This window comes from Lemur catta, chromosome 3 (assembly GCF_020740605.2).
Source record: "Lemur catta isolate mLemCat1 chromosome 3, mLemCat1.pri, whole genome shotgun sequence".
NCBI lineage: Eukaryota > Metazoa > Chordata > Mammalia > Primates > Lemuridae > Lemur > Lemur catta.
In genome coordinates this window covers 104547999-104574565 of record NC_059130.1, presented here as the reverse complement: position 1 = coordinate 104574565, position 26567 = coordinate 104547999, and the positions used below count along the sequence as shown (strand labels likewise).

The window sequence follows — 26567 nt, the reverse complement described above, 5'->3', positions numbered from 1 at the left end:
AAAACGTAGGCAATTATGTCCTATAAATGTGCTAGAAATGAGCTAAATTTAGCTCTAACCTCTCCGGCAGTTAACCAAAACAGGGAAATGATCAGTGAAAACTCACATTGCCCATCAGATTAAAAACAATCAAGGATCAAGAAGCAATCATCCCTGCTATTCTGGTATGAAGACCAAAGAATAGATTTTCCTATCCCTAAATATAGTATGATCATTTATTTATATTTTTTTATGTTTTGAGTAAAAACACTAGATAGGGACACTGTAAAATGTAAACTAATGGTAGATTCTGGTAGAAGGCTGAATTACAGTTGGTGGTTGATTGCTTGGTTCCTTGAGTGTTATTTCTTTTTTTTTTTTTTTTTTTAGACAGAGTCTCGCTCTGCTGCCCAGGTTAGAGTGCTGTGGCATCATCATAGTTCACTGCAACCTCAAACTCCTGGGCTCAAGTGATCCTCCTGCCTCAGCCTCCCAAGTAGCTGGGATTACAGGCGCACACCACCACGCCTGGCTAATTTTTCTATTTGTTGTACAGCTGAGGTCTCACTATGTTGCTCAAGCTAATCTTAAACTCCTAGCTTCAAGCAATCCTCCTGCCTCAGTCTCCCAAAATGCTAGGCCAACAGGTGTAAGCCATGATGCCCAGCCTATTTTTATAATTTTTTAGATTTTCTACACTTTCCAATATTTACAGTGGGCATTTACTGATTTTAGAATTCAAAAATACCTAAAAGCCATTGGGTTTTTTTTTTTTTTTTTTTGAGACAAGAGTCTCACTCTGTTGCCCAGCTAGAGTGCCGTGGCGTCAGCCTAGCTCACAGCAACCTCAAACTCCTGTGCTCAAGCAAGCAATCCTTCTGCCTCAGCCTACCAAGTAGCTGGGACTATAGGCATGTGCCACCATGCCCAGCTAATTTTTTCTATATATATTTTTAGTTGTCCAGCCAATTTCTTTCTATTTTTAGTAGAGCCGGGGTCTCACTCTTGCTCAGGCTGGTCTTGAACTCCTGAACTCAAAAGATCCACCCGCCTTGGCCTCCCAGAGTGTTAGGATTACAGGCATGAGCCACCTTGCCCGGCCAAGCCATTATTTTTAATGGTTGGAAAAAACACCACACTGCAGCCTCCAACTCCTGGGCTCAAGCAATTCTCCCTCCTCAGCTTCCTGAGTAGCTGGAACTACAGGCAGACACCACCACACTTGGCTTCTGATTTTTTAATCACTGTTTATGAGGACACACAGAATGGAATTAGGCCATGGAAAGAGTCTTTAGTTCACTTACAATATTGAAAAACAGAATTATATTCAATACCAGTAAAACTTACCCTTTTTTTTAACTATCTGAAAAGCTGGTTAATATATTTTTAGATGTAAAGGGAATAAACTCTGGTGTGTTAACAAAGGCAATCTATTTTAATACTCTAACACTTCTCAGAGAAAGTTTCTCAAGTTGAACAGTCCAGTATTACTGCTACGATATAGCTGATACAGGAAAAGGAGCTTCCTCCATCTAAAAGGTATTTAGCCAGGAGGCCTAGAAAAAGGCCTTCTTCCATTCAGCAGCCTGAACATCAACCCTCAGTCCCCATTTCAACATTCTTTTGTCTGTAATATGCAAGCAAATAAGGAACTCACAATGTGTTAATCTACCCAGATAAACCACAGCAATACAATTAAGAGGGCAGCTACTGCACACATCAAATAGCTCATTCTGGACTTTATGATCCTAAATGAAAACATAATACATAAATCCAAATATCCCATATCTGTGGGAGAAATTATTTTAATAAGTTCTACGTCCTCTTAATTAAAAAAAATGTACTAATCAAAATATCATTGACTCTTAATTAAGAAATAGGACATAACGGTAAAAGCAGAGCTTAATGATCTTTTAGTCACTGGTACGTACTAATTTGTGTGGTTGGTTTAATTCTTTATAGAATTCCACCTGACTGTTAAGCAAACAGGAAACCTTCATCTCCTCCTTTTTGAGAACAGTTACTATCTTTAGTTTCTTACCTTGTAGTTTGTATTACTGTGATGCCAGGAAGCATGGAAGTAGTTTTCCCTCCTGAGGTTGAAAGGGACTTTATCAACTTTATCAGGTTTTAAACTTAGAGACTATATGAGTGGCATGGAACAATGTTTGAAATTTGATTTAGAAGTCAAATATGATTTAAAAGTCAAAAAAAAAAAAAAACCCATAATGGCTTTTAGGTATTTTTGGATTCTAAAAATAGTAAGTGCTCATTGTAAACATTTTGGAAAATACAGGAAAATTACCAAATGGTAATAAAGGCTAGTGAGAAAACTAATGCAGAGAAGGGGGACAGAGTGTGGGATGGAGCCCTTCCTGCGGTGGCATCCAAGCAAAGGGCCTGAAGAAGGGAAGCACACAATGCTGATGGATATCTGAGCCAAGAGGAGTCAAGCAAATAGAACCAGGTGTGCAAAACTTTGGCAAATGGGACATGCCTGTGACTCTAGAAATTAATTATCTAAATGTCATTCCAAGTATCATTAAAACAGAGCAATTAAAATCTGGGGCCCGAGTGCAGTAGCTCATGACTGTAATCCTAACACCATGGAAGGCCAAGGCGGGAAGATTGTTTGAGGCCAGGAATTCAGCCTGAGCAACAGTGAGACCCTGTCTTTACTAAAAAATAGAAAAATTAGCCAGGTGCAGTGTCACATGCCTGTAGGCCCAGTTACTCTGAAGGCTGAGGCAGGAGGACAGCTTAAGCCCAGGAGTCTGAGGTTGCAGTGAACTATAATGACAGCATGGTACTCTACCTGGAGTGAAAAAGCAAGCGAGAGTCTGGATTTAGGCAGAAAAGCGGTGGTTGCTACTGGGGGAAATTTAAAAGAGCCAAGGAGGCCAGGCATAGTGGTTCACTCCAGTAATCCCAGCACTTCAGGAGGCGGAGGTGGGAAGATCACAGGAGTCCAGGAGTTCAAGACCAGTCTGAGGCCGGGCGCGGTGGTTCACGCCTGTAATCCTAGCACTCTGGGAGGCCGAGGCAGGCGGATCGTTTGAGCTCAGGAGTTCGAGACCAGCCTGAGCAAGACCGAGACCCCGTCTCTACTAAAAATAGAAAGAAATTATCTGGCCAACTAAAATATATATAGAAAAAATTAGCCGGACATGGTGGCGCATGCCTGTAGTCCCAGCTACCTGGGAGGCTGAGGCAGTAGGATCGCTTAAGCCCAGAAGTTTGAGGTTGCTGTGAGCGAGGCTGACGCCACGGCACTCACTCTAGCCTGGGCAACAAAGCGAGACTCTGTCTCAAAAAAAAAAAAAAAAAAAAAAAAAACGACCAGCCTGGGCAACATAATGAGACCCCCATGTCAGAGGAGGGGAGGGGAGGGGAGGAGAGAAAAAAGAAAATCAGCCAGGCATAGTGGCACATGCCTACAGTTCTAGCTACTGCAGAGGCTAAGGCAGGAGGATTGCTTGAGCCCAGGAGTTCAAGGTTACAGTGAGCTATGATCACATCACCGCAGTCTGGGTGACAGCGAGACCTTCTCTCTTAAAAAAAAAAAAAAAAAAAAGTTTAAATTAAAAATACACAGGAGTTTGGGACAGGGATAGCCTAAGAGCAAGTTATAGAAGTCAAAAGCAAAAGACTAATACTTCAACTACACAGATTTTAAAACTCTGTTAATTGCAAAACACACAACAAAGTTAAAAGACATACAAAAGCACTCTTATTAATCTTAATATTAATTAATAATTTATACACTAACAGAAAAAATTGACCAAAAAAAACACTCATGCCAAGTTGGTGGAATTTTAAATTGGTATAACCTATTTTGAAAGCAATCTGGAAGTATGTATCAAAATTTTAGACGTATATTTTTGTTTGATCTGCAAATTTCACTTCTACGAATTTATTTTATAGAAATGACTCTAGAATATGAAGATATGACTATAAAATTGTTTACTATGGCATTTTTTTTTTTTAAGAGATGGGGTCTCACTCTTTCTCAGGCTGGTCTTGAACTCCTGAGCTCAAGCAAGGAGGCCCCTGCCGCCCCCCTGGGCCTCCCAGAGTGCTAGGATTATAGGCATTGCATGGCCCTACATACAGCATTATTTAGAATGTCAAAAACTGAAAACAACCTAAAAGTCCATCAACCTGAGATAAATTGGTTAAAATAAATTACTGTCAGCCCTCCATATCCATGGGTTCTGTACACAAATTTAACCAACCACGGGATAAAATTAACAGAAATTTTTAAAAATTTAAAAAATAAAAATAAAACATCTGTAAAAATACAGCATAGCAACTATTTACATAGTATTGTTAATTATAAGTAATCTAAAGTATACAGGATGATGTGCATAGGTTATATGCAAATACAATGCCATTTTATGTAAGGGACTTGAATATCCTTGGAGTTGGAGGGTTCTCAAATCAATCCCCTGAAGATACCAGTGGAGAACTGTACTGTATCTCTATGTCATTTAAAAATGATACATAAGTTGTTTATTCACCTGGAAAGGATGGTCACAATGTATTAGGGAGGAATAGACTACCACACAATGTACACACACATATATGTATAATACATTTATATAAGTAGAGAAAATATCCCTTTTTGTTTTTTAAACTACACAAACATTCATCAATCTGTATGTGTTTATGTATCCACACAAAAAGTCTGGAAGGAAATGAACTAAACTGATAAAAGTAGTTAACTCTGAAAAACAGATTAGTATTAAAATTGTTTTAAAATAATGACGTACTATCAAAAATAAATTCCATTCTAGGCAGAAAGGGTACACGGTTTCTTTTTGGTGTGATGAAAATATTCTAAAACTGTTTGTGGTGATGGTTACACAACTCTGGGAATATACTAAAAAAAACCACTCAATAAATACAACAGTACACTTTAAATGGGTGAATTCTATTCATGGTATGTGAATTATATCTCAACAAAGCTGTTTTAAAATTCCACTTTAGAAAAGAACATATAACCACAATACAGAACAAAAATTTTGTACTTTAAAATTCACACTGCCTGTACTTTATACTAGGTCCCAGTAGAAACTTTAAACATTCCAGAATAGACATTAACCTTGAAACTATATTAGGTTGAAACAGTATGGCAGTTTCCTAATATGTGATGTAACTGGGAATAGAAACAAAGTTCCAGTATCTTACAAATTAAGGAAAGTAAACCTTATTCCTACAGCCTCTTCTGTCTGCCTCTGATATGGTTTTAGGAAATTCAAAATTTTAAATGAAAAAAAAAAGGCATAACAAGCATAAAACCAGAGCTGATAGAAATATCTTAAAGGCGGCTGGGCGCAGTGGCTCACGCCTGTAATCCTAGCACTCTGGGAGGCCGAGGTGGGTGGATCACTCGAGGTCAGGAGTTTGAGACCAGCCTGAGCAAGAGTGAGATCCCCGTCTCTACTAAAAATAGAAAGAAATTATCTGGCCAACTAAAAAAAATACATATATATAGAAAAAATTAGCCGGGCACGGTGGTGCATGCCTGTAGTCCCAGCTACTCGGGAGGCTGAGGCAGTAGGATCGCTTAAGCCCAGGAGTTTGAGGTCGCTATGAGCTAGGCTGACTCCACGGCACTCACTCTAGCCCGGGCAACAGAGCGAGACTCTATCTCAAAAAAAAAAAAAAAAGAAAGAAAAGAAATACCTTAAAGGTTCTTTGATATAGCCCTTCAACCAATGCTGACTGGCTCCTTATCTTCAAACCTGAACATTCTCAGTATTCAAGACCCTATATTCTGTTACACTTTGTACTTTATCAATTCAAAATGACATCTTAGTACTCTTCAAAATCAAACACTCCATTCAGTAAGTCTCTTCAATACACCTTGATGACATAATATTATATATTCAGTCATCATTTACAAGGTACACATTACGTGCCAGGTGTTGGAGATAAAAAGCTAAAAGATTCTTCAAAAGGAACCATCACATGAGCACACTTATAACTTTGACTCAAACTGCACAAAAGCAATTTATGTAACCAAAACGTTCATACCCCATAATACTCTGAAAAAAAAAATACAATAAAACATAAAAAAAGGAACCATCACAGTGGTTCTAATCAAGATGCACATTACGATTACCAGAAAACATTAAGGGGGAAAAAAAATACACGGACTTTGTCTCATCACTGGAGATTTTGATTCAGTAGGTCTGTCTGGACTTAAGCCCAAGAATCTCTTTATTGAAACAGCTTCCTAGCACCCAATGGTGAAGGAAAAACATATTCTACTCCAATACATGAAGCTAAATGTGTCAGTAAGATATGTACCAAGCATGACATGGCACCAAAGGAAGGGAACCAACCTTGGAGAAAACTAAAGGGCAATGCTTACCAGAGATGAAGATACTTTAAGTTGAAACTGGAAAGATGAGGCGTTTGCTAGGTGAATAATGAGGAAAGGGAATTCCAAGTTAAGAAAACTAAATAAAAATAGTACAACTGTGTTGAGAAACTGCACAAACTATAAAAATAGCGTATGTGTTCACAAAGCTACAAATACTTCAGTATAGCTGAAATGGAGTAAAGCAGACTGGAGAGGTAAGCTGGGCCAAAACATGAAAGGCCTACTATGCCACGACGAAGAGTTTGGAACTTATCCCAAAAGCATTAGGAAGACACACACCCCCCAAAAAACAAGGGTGAGACAGAAGCAGATTGTGTCTTTGGAAACATCAGTTTAGCAGCAGCACAGAAAATAATTAGAAGGAAGAAAAAGGGAGATCAGGGAAGCCAGAGAGAAGACTATTATAAATGTCCAGGCAAGATGAATGAGCCTATCAAATAAGACAACAGGGACATAATCTTGGAACTGTTGCAGGAAGGAGCAGGAGGCAGAAATCTAGTACAGCTCCTAATTTGCCACTATGGAGATGCCATCCACGGAAACAGAATACAGTACAGGAAATGAAGCAAAGTAATAAGTTCAGTTTTGAAAAGCATCATGTCATTCACTGAGCACCTATTATACACCAAATACTGGGCTCCAAATAATCAGACATGCAAACTATAAACTCTTACTAGTATCCCTAAGTAATAAAGGTATGAGCAGCAAGTAGGGCTTTAAAATGTGTTATGTGTGCTAGGGATCTGTGTGTGCTTCAGGGAAAAGTTAACTAATCCATGACAAAGGACAGTACATCTCCAAACAGACCAGTCTGTGAAACAGCAAGAGCTAGGCACCTTTATCATGTATCAACTGTGAGATCTTAAAACATAGTACATCATTTTTTTAACCCTACATTTCCTCATCCATAAAGAAAAGAAGGAATAATAGTCGTGCCAAAAGGCGCCACGGCCACGTGAAGCCTATTCACTGCAGGAACTGCATCTTACCTTGTCTAAGGACAAGGCCATTAAGAAGTTCATCATTGGAAACACAGTAGAGGCCACAGCCATCAGGGATCACCTCTGAAGATACTGTATTATCTTCATGATACTAAAGATACTGAATCTTTAGTGTCTTCAACGCCTACATGCTTCCCAAGCTGTATGTGAAGCTACACTACTGTGAGCTGTGCCATTCACAGCAAGGTGGTCAGGAAGCAGCCCCAGCCCCATTAAGATCTGTAGTGTTGCCCCACCACCTCCATCAAAGCCCATCAAAGGAGCTGAATCCTTAAGGACTAAAGAAAAATTATCCCCTAGAAAAGTGAATGGAAATTATACTTAAAAAAACGGGAATGATAAAAACATAAAGTTCTTGGTGGTTCAAACCATGTAAAAAGATTAGAACAATTCAAGCAAACAGCTTATTTATGAGTATGTGTCATTATTACTTTTAGATAAAGGGAGCACTCAATACTAAAATTACCTCTAGATCACACCAGACACATCCAGCCTATCCCAGCAACCTATGTTCAACGCATTTACTTTTTTTTTAAGAGACAGAGTCTCACTCTGTCACCCAGGCTGGAGTACAGTGACATGATCATAGCTCACTGTAACCTAGAACTTCTGGGCTCGAGCAATCCTCGTACCTCAGCATTCGGAGCAGCCAGGACTATAGGTTGAGCATCACCACACGTGACTATTTTTTTTTTCTGTTTTGTTTTTTGGGGCTTTTTTGTGGGGGGAGTGGGAAGAGATGGAGTTTCACTGTATTGCCCAGCCTGATCTTGAACTCTTGGCCTCCATCCATCCTCTCATTCAGCCTCCCAAAGAGCTGGGATTATAGGCATGAGCCACCACACCTGGCCTATTAACTTTTTTTTTATTAAAACAGATAATTGGCTGAGTGGGGTGGCTCACACCTGTAATCCTAGCACTCTGGGAGGCCAAGGAGGCGGGAGGATTGCTTGAGGTCAGGAGTGAGATCCCCCCCACCTACCCCTGCCCCCATCTTCTACTAAATACTAAAAATAGAAAAAACAGCCAGGCATGATGGTGCGCCCTTGTCGTCTCAGTTACTTGGGAGGCTGAGGGGCAACAGAGTGAGACTCTGTCTCAAAAAAATAAATAAATAAATGAGAAATAATTAATGTAAAGGAGATCACTACACTGGGGGAAGAAAAGTCAAATGATTTCCAAGGTGCCATCTGAAATTTGGTTTTTTTTCTCTCTTTTTTTCATTTTTATTTTTTTTTAGACTAGTCAAGTACAGTAGTGAGGAGGAGGGAAAGTAGTAGAACAAGGAGTTCAATCTGTAACTGACTGTGAACAATCAACCGAGATAACTCACTACCTTCAGATCAGCCTGAAATTTGTAAGATACAAAAAGTACAAAAGTTCAAATTACCTGTAATCTCCCCACCCATACAAATATAAACAATATTTTGCAGTATACTCTCCCAGTCCTTAATCCATGTACATTACTCTTTATGAACACAGAGCTTAAAGCCCATTTTTTAGACAATAAATTAACAAACGAAGGAACTGTATCTGATACACAATTACTCTCCAAACACATTGTAGCCCCACCTCAGCACCCATCTCTATATCAATAGGCAATGAAATTCTCATTTTGAAACAATTTTCTTTCTATTTTTGTTTTGTTTTTATGAGGTTAGGTTTCACTGTGTTCCCCAAGCTGGACTGAAGTGGCTGTTTTCAGGGGTTTTGTAGGGCATTGCAGCCTCAAACAGCCTCAAGCAATCCTCAGCCTCCCAAGTAGCTGGGGCTACAGATGCACACCACCTTGCCAGGCTTGTGTGAAACAATTTTTTTTTAATTCCCTCCTACTTTCATGAAACTACATTTCTTCAAAGAAAACAATATATTTATGTTATTGTTCTGGATTTCCTAAGGCTTCTGACCCTTAAAAGTAGTATCTCCCTAATTTGGGGCAACTGGGGGAAAAAGAACAATTTGAATGAATAAACTCTTAACAAATTAACGAACATTTTTTAATTAATAGCAGGTTTGGTGCTTTTAAATACATACAATAACTAGAAGTAGGTTAATGAACTGTTCCCTTGTTAACGTCCTAAGGGAACTTGCTTTAATAGAGAAAAATTATTTGTCATTAGCAGATCAATTGACTGTATATTCATGGCATCTAAAGAGTGCAGCTCCCTGAAAACACCTGTTCTCTGCAGTTAGGGCATTCTTCTTCCCAGGGTTGTAAACAAGTTTACTTACAGTTAGCCTACAAATACTTTCTTCATGGAGAGAAAACAAAGTTATCACTAGCCCCAGTAAACCTTGTTGATTGGAAAAGTTCCAAATCCAGTGTATAGGTGTAGATAAACTAATCCTCCCATCCCCCATTTTTAAAGTGCGCTGGCACCAGTGAAGAAATTTGTTACTTTTTTAATCTGTGTATTAGAGATTTATGCGCCCTTTAAAATCTTCAGGCACCCAAGAGAAATGAAAGCATATGTCCACACAAAAACATGAACACAAATGTTCATAGCAGCATTATCATTAATAGCCAAAAAAAATGGAAACAAAGGAAAGGCCCATTAACTGATAAATAGGTAAATAAAACGTGGTAGATGTATACAATGGAATATTATTCCAAAATAAAAAGAAAGGAAGTACTGATACATACTACAACATGCTTGAACCCTTAAAACATTATGCTAAATGAAAGAAGGCAGTCACAAAGGACCATTTGTTGTACGGTTATTTATATGAAATCTCCAGAATAGGCAAATTCATAGACAGAACATAGACAGGCAGTTACCTAAGAACGGAGGAGTGTCTGCTACTGGGTAAAGGATTTTGGGGGTAACAAAAATGTTCTAAAATTGATTGTGATGATCGTTGCACAACCATGAATATACCAAAAACCACTGAATTTTAGACTTTAAATGGATAAATTATACATGAACAAAGTTGTTATTTAAAAAAAAACTTTTAGGGCCCCTAATTTCCAGAAACCTAAAACAGTTTTCCTGATGAGACTCATAAAAATACTAAGAAAGGTACTTCAACCATAAAAGAGCACTTACTAAAAGCAATAAGTAGATAATATAAGTCTGCTAAACCTTGTAAAGCCATCAACAAAAATTAACAATTATCAAAAAATATGACACAAAAAAATAAGAACATTCCTCTGGAGAAAGTCTAAAAACACTTCAACTGCAGGTTTTATCACCAACAAGATGTATACCCTTAAAGACCAAGTTCTTTTTTTTTTTTTTTTTTTTTTGAGACAGAGTCTTGCTCTGTCACCCTGGCTAGAGTGCCCTGGCGTCAGCCTAGCTCACAGCAACCTCAAACTCCTGGGCTTAAGCAATCCTTCTGCCTCAGCCTCCAGAGTAGCTGGGACTACAGGCATGCACGACCATGCCCGGCTAATTTTTTTCTATATATATGATTTTAGCTGTCCAGATCATTTCTTTCTATTTTTAGTAGAGACGGGGTCTCGCTCAGGCTGGTCTCGAACTCCTGACCTCGAGTGATCCTCCCGCCTCGGCCTCCCAGAGTGCTAGGATTACAAGCATGAGCCACCGCGCCTGGCCAAGACCAAGTTCTTTAACCAAATTCCCTAGTATTAAACTCACTGGACCAGTCACTGACCTCCATTTTTCTCACATTATTCATAGCAGGGAGCAAAAGTGCCAAGGGCAGTCCACAGCCACACACTGAGCTGAAGCCACAGTCCCACCATGCCTCTTTACTATACCCAGAACCAGAAGATAAAGAAACCAAACATAAAAAAATCGGGATGAGTGAATCAGAAATGTCTCAAAAAAAAAAACTATTGTTTACCCTACTCTTAGCACTCATTACTCTCTTGGCATTGTGCTGTCAGTTCTTTGTTCCCCTATGAGCGTTTTAGTCATTTCACAAGAGTGAATATCTAGATAGATTCTAATTTTTTTAAATATTCTTTCCACACACCCAGAAACCTAATTCTGTACTCAGCCTTAGCCTGTACAAAGTATTCAGCAAATGCTGTTGCCTAAGAGAAAACTGGACACATGTACAAAAGATGTATCTCTTCTGCAAATACAGAAAAGTGTGATGAAAAACAAGTAACAGCATCTTATTACATAGTTTCCAAAGCACTTCAATCACATCCATAACTGAAATTTGAAACACAGTCCTTCCTAACTGCTGTGTTTTTCTCTTATTAAGAATCTCATGGAGGCCAGGCGCTGTGGCTCACGCCTGTAATCCTAGCACTCTGGGAGGCCGAGGTGGGAGGATAGCTCGAGGTCAGGAGTTCAAGACCAGCCTGAGCAAGAGTGAGACCCTGTCTCTACTAAAAGTAGAATGAAATTATCTGGCCAACTAAAAATATATAGAGAAAAAATTAGCTGGGCATGGTGGCACATGCCTGTAGTCCCAACAACTCAGGAGGCTGAGGCAGGAGGATCACTTGAGCCCAGGAGTCTGAGGTTGCTGTGAGCTAGGCTAATGCCATGGCACTCTTGCCTGGGTAACAGAGCGAGACTCTGTCTCAAAAAAAAAAAAAAAGAATCTCATGGCGGGCCAGGCGTGGTGGCTCACGCCTGTAATCCTAGCACTGTGGGAGGCCCAAGCGAGAGGATCACTTAAGCTCAGGAGTTCGAGACCAGCCTGACCAAGAGTGACACCCCATCTCTACTAAAAATAGAAAATTAGGCTGGTTGGAAGGTAGTGAGTTATCTCACTTGATTGTTCACAGTCAGTTACAGATTGAACTCCTTGTTTTAGTACTTTCCCCTCTTCTCACTACTGCATTTGACTAGTCTTAAAAAAATTAAAATAAACAAAAAGAAAAATAGAAAAATTAGATTGTCCTTGTGGCGTGCCTGTACTCCCAGCTACTCTGGAGGATTGCTTGAGCCCGGGAGTTTGAGGCTGCAGTCAACTACAATGATGCCATGGCATTCTATCTACTCAGGGTGACAGAGTGAGACTGTCTCAAAAAAAAAAAAAAAAAAAAACCCACAAGGTAAAGATGTATCACAAATCTCTGCAAGCTGCCATCTAGGAGGCACACACAAGCAAGTACTGTACAGCATTAAAGAAGGGCATCTGATTGAACACTTTTTTTTATACTGGAACAAGATAACTCTTAAAGTTATTGTCAAAGAAGGCCTGCTGATGAATTCTTTTGACCAAAGACACAATGCTAAGCCTTATGAATTCTGAATATAATGAATAAGGCACTAAGAGTACAGGTATAAAGAGAAAACAAAATATGAAAGATGCATTATTCAGCTTTAATGCATGTTAACTAAATGCTACAGCAACTAAGCAATCAATCTACAGAGAAAGACAAGAGATCCATGGTCTAACAGAGTCTATCAGCAGGGATGACAGAAAGGGATCTTCAGGGAATGACAAGACTCCAACTCCCCAGTTTGGAAAATTCTTCAGCTTCCTCCCAGTTTAACACAGTAGTTCCTGTTAATCACAAGGTGTAAAGATTAACTCACAGCACTGGAGAATAAGAATGGCAGACATGTAAGGGTGGGTGTCAGAATACTACTGTAAGATGGCAATACCAAATGAAAGAAAAAGGTACAAGTAGAACCAAGGAGAGTATTTATAACCTGAATTTTGCCTGTCTATCCAGAATTATCGCCCATAGGCTGCCAATCTATGGAAGACACTGATACATTGTAGTGCCAAAAGACTGCAAGCGAAAGTGAGTAAACTCTGTGGAACTGTCCTCCAAATTCCCTTTCCCTCAGGGCAGAGCTTTACCTATTCTGTCCCTTATAATCCAGTATAGAGGCCACAGTTCAGCCAATCGACCTTAAATTTTTTTCCTATTTCATCACTCACTTTATCTCATAGCAGTTTACAAAGAAAACAGATTTCACAATAAGAGAATAAAACAATCACAAGTCAAAGACTTGACCTTTAGCTACTCAGGAAAAGAATCTTAAGTTATAAAAATTATTGTTAAAATAAGTAAGCAACATTTTTAAATACACAAATCATTTAGGTGGAAAGATGTGTTTTCTACTATTCTGATCCACATTCACAGTCTTAACTGTTTACTACGGGTATAATTTTACAGGCCAATCAACAAAAATTCAAGAGACTTCTTTCCCTCACTCTCCTCCAAAGACCTCAATCTGGCCCAAAAACAAGGGGTTTAAAGTTTCTACCTATACCAGATACTATCTATCTATCCATCTAATCCAATCTATTTGTTTATTTTAGAGACAGGCTCTCACTCTGTTGCCCAGGATGGAGTGCAGGGGGGCAGATCACAGCTCACTATAACCTCCAACTCCTGGGCTCAAACAATCCTCCCCCAGAGTAGCTAGGACTACAGGCACGCACAACCACAGCTGGCTAATTTTTTTTTTTTTTTTTTTTTTTTTTTTGAGACAGAGTCTCACTCTGTTGCCCCACTACAGTGAGTGCCGTGGCATCAGCCTAGCTCACAGCAACCTCAAACTCCTGGGCTTAAGCGATCCTACTGCCTCAGCCTCCCGAGTAGCTGGGACTACAGGCGTGAGCCACCGCGCCCGGCCGAGCTGGCTAATTTTTTAATTTTTTGTGGCGATGGAGCTTCACTATGTTGCCCAGGCTGGTCTCAAAAACTCCTGGCCTCAAGCAATCCTCCCACCTCACCTCCCAAAGTACTGAGATTACAGGGGTTAGCCACCGTGCCCAGTCAATTTCATGTATTAAACCAAATGATACTCTGTTTATATTGTCTTAAGGTAGAAAAAAAAGAAAAATACAGAACGACCATAATAGCTGTATATGACATAACTTTTTAAAATAAACATACAAATCTTAATACCCTTCTCCTCATCCCCAAAATATTATTCTATGGTTTTAAACTTCATCTAATTTTAAATATCTCAGCTTGTAAGACTTTTTTCTTTTTTGGAGACAGAGTCTTACTCTGTCATCCAGGCTAGAATGCCATGGCACCAGCCTCGCTCACAGCAACCACAAACTCCTGGACTCAAGCAATCCTCCTGCCTCAGCCTGCCAAGTAGCTGGGACTACAGGCGAGCATCACCACACCCAGCTAATTTTTTCTATTTTTAATAGAGATGGGGTCTCGCTCTTGCTCAGGCTGGCCTCTAACTCCTGAGCTCAAGCAATCCTTCCACCTCGGCCTCCCAGAGTGCTAGGATTACAGGTGTGAGCCACCTCGCCCGGACAAGCTTTTTAAAATATGACATAACACCTCAACACATGTTCTCAAGCTCTCAATGTTTTTAAACTTTTATTTAAAAAAGTCTCATGTGGATTCGCACAGTGGCTCACGGCAGTGGTGGTGCAGGCCTATAGTCCCAGCTACTCAGGAGGCTGAAGGAGGAGGATCACTTGAGTCCAGGAGTTGGAGACTGCAGTGAGCTACAATGAGGTCACTGCACTCTACCCCAGGGGTGAGAGAGCAAGAGACTAAATAAATACATAAATAAAATAAAAAGTCTCATACTAATTACCTGTCAAGTTTCATATTTAGAAAATAAAACTTAAATATTTCAAATATCAATCATATATATATTTAAGCGCAGCTTAAAGAGTTCATTATTAAAAGAGGGAAAAACTTAGCTACTAAGAGGATTCGCTACATCAGTCAGGAAAATCCTAACTTCAAAAGGTAAAAAAAACTTTTTAATAGAAATGTGAAAGTGATTGCTCATAAATAGGAGTAATTATAACAGAAATAGATATAAAGTACCTAGTACAATAAACAGTTGCCCTCCCTTCAATACTGCTGGCTGGCATTACACCCTGTGATATTCTTTACTTCACCAGTTCACTGGTCAAAGCATCCTGCCACCATGATCTTAAACTTTGTTCCAGGTCGGGCGCGGTGGCTCACGCCTGTAATCCTAGCACTCTGGGAGGCCGAGGCGGGTGGATCGCTTGAGCTCAGGAGTTCGAAACCAGCCTGAGCAAGAGCAAGACCCCCGTCTCTACTAAAAAATAAAAAGAAATTAGCTGGACAACTAAAAATATATAGAAAAAATTAGCCAGGCATGGTGGCACATGCCTGTAGTCCCGGCTACTTGGGAGGCTGAGGCAAAAGGATTGCTTGCTTGAACCCAGGAGTTTGAGGTTGCTGTGAGCTAGGCTGACACCACAGCACTCTAGCCAGGATGACAGAGCAGGACTCTGCCTCAAAAAAATAAAAAAAAATAAAAAATAAATAAAAAAACTTTGTTCCATTATGCCAAAAGGTCATTTAAAAACTTTTTTAAAAAAGGGCCAGGCGTGGTGGCTCACACCTGTAATCCTAGCACTCTGGGAGGCCAAGGTCGGAGGATTGCTTGAGGTCAGGAGTTCGAGACCAGCCTGAGCAAGAGCAAGACCCTGTCTCTACAAAAAAAAAAAAAAAGAAAGAAAGAAAAGAAAAAAAAGAAAAAAGCTGAGGAATTAGGCCTACCAAGTAGGAACAGCAGCCCAGTGGTATGGCAAAATGAGCTGGCAGTAGGATCACTTTATATTGAGTCATTCTGTCTGTACAGAGATTAAGTTTCCCACAGTACTTAGAACACATATGTGACAAAAACAGAACTGGAAAAAAAAATGGACTTTAGCATTATTGCTCTTGTGGGGGGGGAGGACTCCTGGAATTACAGGAAAAAAGTCAACAATATTCATATTCATCGCCTTATCAAATTTATAATCTGTAAGTTTCAAGCAAAATTATGGCAAAATAATTATTTGACCTCAGAATGTGATACTTTGTTGCAATAGTTTTCTTTGTCTGATCTGTCTTACCTAGGGAGGCAGAAGTACATATAAAGCATAGGCACTGGAATCAAAAAGACTGATTTCAAAACCAGGTCGTGCCTGTTAACTAAGCTTCAGTTTCTCACCTCTCAAAAAATGCTATAAGGGCCTTCTCTTCTGGGTTCTTCCCGGAGTGGGGAAAAGTCGGGTTGAGAGGGCGGAAAAAAGAAAAGAAAAGAAATGCTACAAGGATTAGAAACAAGAAATACAATAGCCCAGTGCCCAGAACATATTTAAGTGCTCAGCAAATGTTTCTACTATAATCAGTGGTTCTGAACCTCTTTTTCCACTGCAATCTACCTGACAGATCAGACAGACCCCCTCCTCTTACCCTTCCTTCTATCAGTAACAGTGGCTGACTAGCCGTGGTGGCTCATACCTATAATCCTAGCCTCTGGGAGCCTGAAGCCAGGAGGATCGCTTGAGGTCAGGAGTTCGAGACTAGCCTGAGCAACAGCAAGACCCCATCTCTACTAAAAATAATTAGCCAGGCATGGGGGCATGCACCTGTAGTCCCAGCTACTCAGAAGGCTGAAGCAGGAGGATCACTTGAGCCCAGGAGTTTGAGGTTGCTGTGAGCTAGGCTGACGCCATGGCACTCTAGCCCAGGCAACAGAATGAGACTCTGTCTCAAAAAACAACAACAACAAAAAAAAAAAACAGTGGCTGACAAGGGCAATGATTCTCAACCAGTTGAAATAATGCCCCTCCGATTTTCTATACTACTACACTCACCACCACTACATGTCCAAGTGGCTCTACCTGTTGCCATGTGTTTCCCAGCAAGACAGCTGAGCTATAAGATCCACTTCTTTACCTGAGTGCAAAACTGAAAAACTCCCAGACTTTTCTCATTCAACCAAAAGTTTTATAATACCCCCTGAGAAAGGGGCATGAAAAACATTACAGTCTCTGCCCCAGAACAGTTCAGTCCAGAAGGTGAGATCAACACTAAAACCAGCAAATTACAATACACTATAATGACTGCAGGAGAAGTAACCTGTGGGTTGCCCACAACTGCCAAATATCAACTACCCTTAGGTTCCCTAATGTTTTTCATTATCTCAAGTGTCCAGCTCAACAGAATTATGATGATGAATGCCAATTCCAAGTCAGGTCACTGGTTTAGGCCCCCTGGGTAGGAAACAGGTTTTGACATTTAATATTATTAACTCAAATTTGCTAACTGACCTGGATAAAACTGCTCTGGAAGTCAGGATGTGGTTCCTTATGATAGGGCTCAGAATAAGACATTGGCCACAGTAAGCTTTCAATAACACCTGTTAACTTGCATAGCACAACTAGCTCTTAGAGTTCTGCCAAGGACTGACCTAGAGTTTGATCTGTCCACCTAGCAAAGGACAGGCCAAGCACCTTGATACTCCTTTCAGCTTTCACCCCTCAGCCTATCATTAGGAAACACAAGATTTTATACATCTATATTACAGATTTTTAAAACCAATGTTTATGATTTTTAAATAATGTTTAGCCAAATAAGGCAGAGATTACAGGCTTTCTGTTTTTGCCCTGTACACAGATGCACTCCTACTTTGATCTCTCTCTACACATACAGCTGCCTATAGTAGTATACCATCGGGATAGTCTGCCTTCACCTGAAACCCAACATGTGTACTACCAAATTTAATCACCTTGTCCTCAAACCAGAGCCCTCCTACAGTCCTTTCCCTCTATGGTTTCATTTTCCCAGGATTTAAGATTCCTAATTCAATCACCAAATTCTATGCAGGTCTCAGTCCCATACCTTCTTTCCCATTGCTCACCTCAGGTCTGTTAGAGTAGTTGTCCAATTAGCCTCAGCCCTAACCCACTTGAACCTCTTACTGCCAACTCAAACTGCCCAAACCACCACTAGATGAAAGCCACTCTATACTTACACCCACCAAAAAACCTGCTGCCTGCTGACTTAAATCTTACCTTGGCATTCAAGACCTTTATCTTTGTGACCAAGTCCTTTCTCCCCAATCTTATTTAAAGGACAAAGGGTTAGGAATTCATGCATTAAATAAGTTTCTTCTGAAGCTCTATTATATGCTAAAATCTAGGGAGTGGAATGTTGTGATGAATAAAGTTTGATCTCTACCTTCAAGCAAATAGGAAACAAGTACAGTGCCTTAAGTAAAAAGAACATTAAAAAGAAGTACCCTAAGTGCATAAGAAAAAGCTCCCTATACCTTATACTTCCTAGCATCCCTCACCTCCACATGCTTATGAAGCAGCACTGATATCAACTGAAGACTGTACCAGTAAAACAGAGACCTATGACCAATGTGCTCAACAAATTTCTGCTGAACAAGAAGATAAATTCTACCTTTGTTTCTACCATAGTAAAAAACTATGGACCAGGCACAGTGGCTCTGTAATCCCAGCTATTAGGGAGGCTGAGGCAGGAGGACTGCGACTGCATGAGCCCAAGAGTTCAAGGCTGCAGTGAGCTATGACCATTCCACTGTACTCCAACCTGGGAAACAGAGCAAGACACCATCTCTTTAAAAAAAAAAACTATAGTATGCTGTCCTTTTTGGAGGGGTCAGAAGAAGCATAACAAAATTCAGATTTGATAAGTGTGCTTGTGCCTGATTGTTTCTGAAGCAGAACAGAAGCACTAGAGGCCTAGTGAAAGATGTCAGTGCATTTTTGCTAATCAGTACTTGGAGTAGCAATATAAAATGAACCATTCCAAATTCAACCTATACCCAATTTCAAAGAACAACCTGATAAAAACAATCTAATCGTTTGGTTGTCTGCTATCAGGATGTCAGGAAACAGATCAGGCCAAACTCTCTTCTCGGTAAAATATGCTATGATTCCAGCTACAGTTTCAGATTAGTAAGATTAAACATGTTAAAATTTACCAAAACCAAACAAGTTCTTAGAACAAGAGGACAAAGGTGGTTAAAAAACCTAAAAGCCACATCACTCCTCTCTGACACGATATATCAGTCCCATTTCAAATAAATCTCACTTGAGCAGCTGATGTTATCAACCTCCCACTACTTTGAAGTATATCATAAAATCAAAAGTCACTCACACCCAACAGAAAAGATTCTAAAATACTTATTTGTCCTATAAACAGCCCAAACAGTTCTTAAAAGCATATATGTAAATGGAAAAAAAGTACTATTTTATTTAAAAAAAGGTATTCCTAGAAATGCATTGCACTGGGCACAGTGGCTCATGCCTGTAATCCTAGTACTTTGGTTGGGAGGCCAAGGCCAGAGGATCGCCTGAGGCCAAGAGTACAAGACCAGCCTGAGAAACATAGCAAGACCCTGTCTCTACAAAAACAAAAAAACAGAAAAATTAGCCGGGCATGGTAGCAGCTGTAGTCCCAGCTACTAGGGAATCTGAGGCAGGACAATTGATTGAGTTTGAGGTTGCAGTGAGCTAACACGACACCATTGCACTCTAGCCTGGACAAAAGACTGAGACCCTCTCTCAAAACAAAGAACAAACAAAAAACTCAAAAAGAAAAACAAAAAAACAAAAAAAATCACAGCTAAGGCCAGGGATTAAATAAATAAATAGAAATGTATTGCACACATTAAAACCATCTTAAGTCCTTTTTAAAATGAATTGGTCATTTACTATTATATTTAGCACCAGAATGATAAATGACCCAGTGACAATATTACAATCATCCTTTAAAACAAGTGACTGTTAAGACCAAACAAAATTAGCAATTTAAGATTTTAAAGACATTCATTGAAAGCAGATATCCTAAGTGGACAGTGATTATAAAAGATTTTCAAAACTGAAATAGTGAACTTTTTTTTACCTGATGTTCTGCATGAATGTTATCCCCAGTAGGCCATCGATGTTTGCTATTATTATAGCCGCCTCCACCACTTCCTCCTCCCCCAAGCTGCTCACCATGCTGGCGCTGAAAGAAGTAGTCCACCATAGCGTCGTCCTGGGAACGGCCTGCAACTCCTATGGATCCTGGGACAGGGCTGGAGTGTGTCCCAGCTGCAAGAGCCTGATTTGCAGCTGGTTGTGGCTGCGCTTGCGACCCTGTTCCAGATGTCAAAACAACAGGCATGTTGGGATTAGCTGGTTCTTGAGGGTGATGTTTCAGGTGGGGGCTGAAAGAGTCCTGCCAAAGCACTGTTTTTCTCTTCAAGACACATGCAACGCTCATTCCACCAACACCTAAGGACAAACAGGTGACAAATCTTTAATATTTGCATCTTTTAAAACATAATTAAACATACACTAAAAATATGAACTCCATGGTCACATTACTGGTCAAAAAAGAAAAAAAAAAAGGAACCCATGTCTTTTGCAATACAGTCATACACAACCAGTTTCTGCCAAGCAGCTAAATATTTTATAATACATACAAAATTTCCTAAACTGAAACTTCCATTTTTAAGTTGCCCAGTCTGTGTGTACAGAAATAAATGTAGCTGGTAGCAGACACTCTGACAGAGTATTGAGATCAGGACTCAATATTACATCTCCAGGGAAGCTTACATTATTACACAAGGTAACAATACAGAATTAGACTTTGATCAATGGCTTCTCTACCCAACTTAGCTGCACCTTAAGCCAACTGTGGCAGATAGTTTTTAATTGAACAAGAGCTTTTTTAAAAAACATCACAATTTTGCAGCTGAAGCACACACATGCCAATAACCAAACAAAAACCTAAACCCATATATAATTAGCAATGGCTCAGACCGTCTAACTTAAAAGGACCCTTTAAAAGGTCCAACATTGATAATAACATTCCTTAAAGAAAGAGTAAGACCCTCTGACCAAGAACAGCAACAGCATATTCTTAGCCTAAACCTTCATATCAACTGTTGATGGAAAAAGAAATTCAAGATTTTTACCAAAAACTTACAATTGTAATTGTAATCACATTATTATTCCATTAGTGCTTCAGCTCCCATAAACAGCATGAGACCAAACCAAATTCAAACACCTTAACAGAAAGTACAGAAAGCTTCACTAGAGACCAAACCAAACTCAAACATCTTACTAGAAAGTACAGAAAGCTTCTCTATAAAAACCAGAGGCTGCAACACAGTAATAGCATAGCAAATATATTGTAGAAACTATTTTACAACAAAAACACTAAAAGGTAAGGATTATTATCCCTATTTTACAGATGAAAAGATTAAGGAAAGCACAGAAAAGTTATGTGATGTATTCATGGCCACTCAGCTAGTGAGTAGCACAGAAAGGATTCAAATAATTATGTTTTGTACCCAAGTCTAGTTCTTTCTACCAACCCCTTGCTACTCTCCAGTAACTTAACATCTGTCACTTTTATCCTCTCCTCTTCTCTGAAGACCAAAAAGGATTTCTGAAATGTTACCATGAAACATTACTATTTAAGTTATTTAAAACAAAAGCCACCTTTATACATAAGATAGAACACTTGTCAGCTTGTGTGGGTGCTAAAAAAAATGCTACAAAGTAAATAAATCAGTTAACAACTAGGACACACCTGTCCACAACCACTAGAGTCTAATTTCAAGGCTATCAACCCAACAGTCCTGCTGCTACAAATGCCTTTTCTCTCCTCCCAAGCCGTAACATTTTACAAACAGATTTATGAGAAATCTACTATCTCCGTATTGAATAATTAAACCTCCTGATAAAGTAGCAATCGCTTCTCACAACTAAATTCATGCTTTGAAGCCAGAAGTAAAAAGACACAATGGAATTCGTAATTTGTTCAAAGCCTAATTTGAAAACACCTAGTCAACAATTCCAATCCATTAACCACCTTACCAGGGTGCTGGAGAAGTCTAGCTTTATGATTTCAGTTTCTGCTTTCACGAATAAAATCTTGTCCATGCTCAAGTACCAACACCAGAAAGTCACAGCTGTTTCATCCTTGGTCTCTGCAAAATGCAAACTAACCTAATGTCTTCCTGCTCGGTTTTTTAAAAAACTCATTACCGTCTTATTACCAATATTGGACAGCCCCATTTTCTTCTAAAAGGAAATCTCAATCTAACCATCTTTGTTCTAGAACAGGACAGGAGTTCCAAAACCCAAATTCTACCACTGAATAACCTCTTTGAACCTGTTTCCTCATCTAGAAAACGAACAAAACCCTTCCTCTTTGCCTCACATTTTTATTGTTTTTTAATCAAAATAAGATAGATATAAAAGTTTTTGATAAAATTAAAGTCATTGTGCTGAAGACCCCAGGAATCTAGCTACCACCAGTTAAGGCAATGAAGCTCCAGTCCCTAAGAGAATTCCTAAAATGACAAATGCAATCTTTTCTGAAATAAAAAAACCTGTCAAAATAGTTATCTAACAAGGAATTTCCATATGAAAAAAGTTTACCACTGAAACACACTGAACACCACTTCACTCTAAAAAAGGAGGGGGAGGGCAAGATTCCTATAAAAATGTTCAAACAAAACAATTGGCTTTTGTATAGCTATCTGCATGCCCTAAGACTTCCTGCTTTACCTAATGAGGCAAGGCAGTTTCTCAAACAGGAGAAAACCTGGCAGAAGAGACAGTCTGAAAGTGAGCAAATACCTAAGCAATTAACACGTGTCTTGGGTAGTTTTATAATATTTTGGCAACTACAGCACAAAAATTAAGAACACAATCACCTAAATAATCAGAAAATATTTAAATTGCCGATACCTTTCAGGGAACTCTCAAAGCTAAAAAGTTATGTGTAGCGTTTGAAATGTGATTTTTTTTTTAAATGACACATTATAAAAATAAGTATTTCAAGCAACTAGAATTAAGTGCTGATTCTAGCTACTCTTCCACAGCTTTCAAACTGTTTACATCAAGCGGATTTTTTATAGACCAATAGAGTTTAATTCAAACAAAGGAACACGGTTTAATCTATCTCCACGGCTCACCTTTTACTAAAATGCTTAGCGGTTTAAAAGGTGTTTATTTTTACCACACTGAATAAACATTCTGTGGTCATAAATTTATTTTAAAGGAGTTCATCTCAAACCAAACTAAACAGATTCCAACTTCAAAAAGCTGCGGCCTTGGCCAAAATGAATTCAACTGAGGCTAAGGCAAAGCACTGACTCAAAGTTCAGAATCTCGTGAGTATTTCCAAAGAGCCCAGATAAAGAATCAACAGCCCCTGAGAGTGTTTTATAAAGTTAAAATTAGCAGTGAGTCAAAATGTTTATTTTGCTCACGAAAACTACATCGGAATCCACATATTGGCTTGTCTTGGTGAGTTTTTAAGTGTTTTCATAAAATAAACAAAATGCTAAACCTATTGTTTCAGAAGTAACTGACTTTAAAATAGAAACCAAGAAAAGCCTTATAAAATCTCATTCTTAACAACCCCGGTAATAAAAGGAAGTGAGCAAAATGATATCGAGAGCTAAGAACAGTGTCCTCTGAATTGAACAATGAAGGGTAACAATCCTTCAAGTTATGGCAAGGATAAAACCTCTGGTAATGCTGTGTGCGGATTTTGGTTTTTATGTGGGGGGGCTACCGTGGGAGGGAAAAGTTACAGGAGCGTATTCCTCACTTGACGTGGGAGTGGTACTGACAAGTAAAACAAATGACCTATGTTTACCAAGCATGTTTGTGAGGACTAAAACTATCCAGTATAGTGTATCTCGATGGCTTACCGACTAGCGAAGGCTAAACCCCCTTTGAGTTAAGAGAGACACCAATACAGGGAAGCTCAAAGAGGAAGAATCCACCAAAAACACAAGCTCTCACGGAAACAAAAGGCCACAGCACCCAGGAGCCTAAAAAGCGTTCTGAAACTTCCTGATGGCCACTTCTCCACATTTAAGGCTCGCAAAGTTACCCCACGGAGGGTGTCGCCTGTGGACATAGGGCCACGGCTGCTTCTAAGGCGATTTATTGTTCCTCCTCCTTCGGCGCTACCACGGAAGCTCAAGAAGTCGAAGAAATCCGGGGTGGCACAGAATTACACTTCATGGCCACACATTACACTCGGGGCTTTGCAAACCCATCAAAAAAATCAAACCCAATGGCAACATCAATCTTCGGGGGCTCCCAACAGGGCCGAGCAAAAATGTAGAGGCACGTCTACGCCCCGGGCCCGGGCCTAAACCCCCGGCATTTTCTTCGCTTCGACCCCGCTCCCCACCCCCTCCCTCCTTTGATAACAATAGGGGCCTTGCTGCTGACTCCAAAACATGTACGAGGAACAGCAAGTGAGAAGCCACAGCCAGGGCCCCGGCGGCTTTTCCAAAGCCCTTCTCACCCCCCCAACCGCTCTCAAACACCAATACGAAGGGACAATCTGCTCGCTAGGGGTCCGGAGCAGCGTTTGGGGCCGGCGGGGTGCGGATACTCACGGGCGGAGCGGTAGGATGAAGATGGATTTCAGCCCCCCGATCTTCTCTCTCCGGCGCTCTCGCTCCCCCTTACCTTTCACTCCGACAACATGGCGGCCCACTGGGGACTGGGCTGGCGCGGTGCATCATGGGATGGGCTCTGGCCCCGGCTCCGGCGGTGGCAGCGGCATGTGCGGAGAAGGCTGGCGGCTCTGGAACAGGTTGCCTGGTTGCCATGCCAACCCGGGGCCTGTGTGAACTCGGGAAACTCGCAGGCAACACAACCGCTGCGCGCGCGAGTGCCCGCCCGCTAGGCGAGCGCGCGCCGCCAGGCCAGCAGGCGGGGTGCCACCGGCCCGCACCTCCGCGTGCACCGTGCGCACGGCGCCCAGCCCCGCACAGCCCGCCGCTGGGCACGCGGGGTGGCTCTGGGGAAGCTCGGACCAAGCGCCCCCGGTTCTCCGTGCCCTCGCCAGCTCCCCCCAGCGTACCAGCCTGCAGTGCCGACGGGCCGCGACCGCGCCGCCCCGGCCTCCCGTGCTGGGTTCAAAGCCCTTCATTGCAGCTTTATCGCTCTGTGACCTTATCTACTCTGCCTGCCTCCGTTTCCCCGTTTGCAAAATGAGGAGGGAAATGGTAACGCCTACTTAGCAGAAATGGCCGTGAGGATTAAGTGGAATAATGTATGCCAAGTGCTTACTTAGTACAGTGCCTGGGACTCTAAGCAGCACAACGCAATTGAGGAGGTCCAGCACAGAATGAAAAATGCGGGGCCCTTGTTCAAAAATTATTACCAATTTCAAGATGGCGGCAGCAGAACATTAAACAAAGGACACGAAGCCCACCCTGCCTGTAAGCGCTGAGTCTTCCCGATGGCTGTTGTCATTCCGTCCGGTTTCACAAATGAATGGAAATGTGGCCATCTGATCAAAGTGACTTTTCAAATCACTAGTATTTGACAAGGTATAGTTATACTATCTCAAACTAAACTCAAGAAAGCTTGAAAGCTTAGGCAAACCGCAATACTATAAAAGACCAGAAGATGTTAGGGGCAAAACTCTACTGGAGGAGGGAAAATGTTTATAATCATGAATCAAAATCAATAGATCATAAAGACAAAGATTGTAACAAATGTAACCATCTATCTGTATAGGAAGAGATGCCATGAACAAAATAGAACAAATGAAAAAATGGCTAAAAATACTTGCAATATCAGTGGTACGCAAATGGTTAATCGTCATGATTAATACAGAACTTCTCTTATTGTTAAAGAAAAATCCAGACTAGACAAAGACATTAAAAAATCATATAAGGCCAACAAGCAAAAGATAGGTATACTAGGGCTGAGAGCTGGAGGAGCAGGAATAGGGAGATACTATTAACGGGTATGGGGTTTCTTTTGGGAGTGTTGAAAACGTTTTTAAAATTAGATTCTGATGATGGTTGCAAAACTCTGTGGATGTACTAAAAACCACTGAACTATGCACTTTATTTTTTCTAATAGAGATGGGAGTCTCACTATATTGCCCACTCTAGTCTCATCTCCTTGGCTCAAGCTTCTCCCACCTCCAACTCCAGAGTAGCTGGAACTACAGGCACACACACCAGTCCAGACTGTACACTTTTAAATGAATGAATTTTATGATATGTGAAATATATATCAAAACTGTAAAAGATGAGGCTGGGTATGGTGGCTCATGCCTGTAATCCCAGCACTTTGGGAGGTTGAGCCAGGAGAATAGCTTGAGTCCAGGAGTTCCAGACCAGCCTAAGCAATATAGCAAGACCGTGTCTCTACAAAAAATTTTAAAATTTGCTGGTCCTGGCCAGGCTCATGCCTGTAATCCTAGCACTCTGAGAGGCTGAGGTGGGAGGATTGCTTGAGATCAGGAGTTAGAGACCAGCCTGAGCAACAGTGAGACCCTGTGTCTACTAAAAATAGAAAAATTAGCTGGGCCTGGTGGCACGTGCCTGTAGTCCCAGCTACTCAGGAGGCTGAGGCAGGAGAATTGCTTGAGCCCAGGAGTTTGAGGTTGCTGTGAGCTAGGCTGATGCCACGGCACTCTAGCCCGGGGGACAGAACAAGACTCTGTCTCACAAAAAAAAAAGTAAAAGATGAGAAAAAATAGCTAATAAAAGAAATGCAACTTT

At 40.5% G+C, this 26567-nt stretch overlaps 1 protein-coding gene across 15 annotated transcripts in view; it reads right to left on the bottom strand.

The window, feature by feature from the left end:
* PUM1 (pumilio RNA binding family member 1) overlaps positions 1-24465 on the bottom strand; it is a 128231-nt gene extending 103766 nt beyond the window's left edge. For 11 of the 15 annotated variants that reach the window (XM_045548445.1, XM_045548451.1, XM_045548452.1 and 8 more), the window contains exon 1: positions 19919-20291. In XM_045548445.1, coding sequence (XP_045404401.1) covers positions 19919-20281 — 363 coding nt within the window. In that variant the 5' untranslated portion in view covers positions 20282-20291. Of the gene's footprint in view, positions 1-19918; positions 20293-24437 lie in introns of those variants that run through there. The other 4 variants (XM_045548456.1, XM_045548457.1, XM_045548459.1 and 1 more) reach the window with 3 other exon arrangements.
* Positions 24466-26567: the final 2102 nt, after the last annotated feature.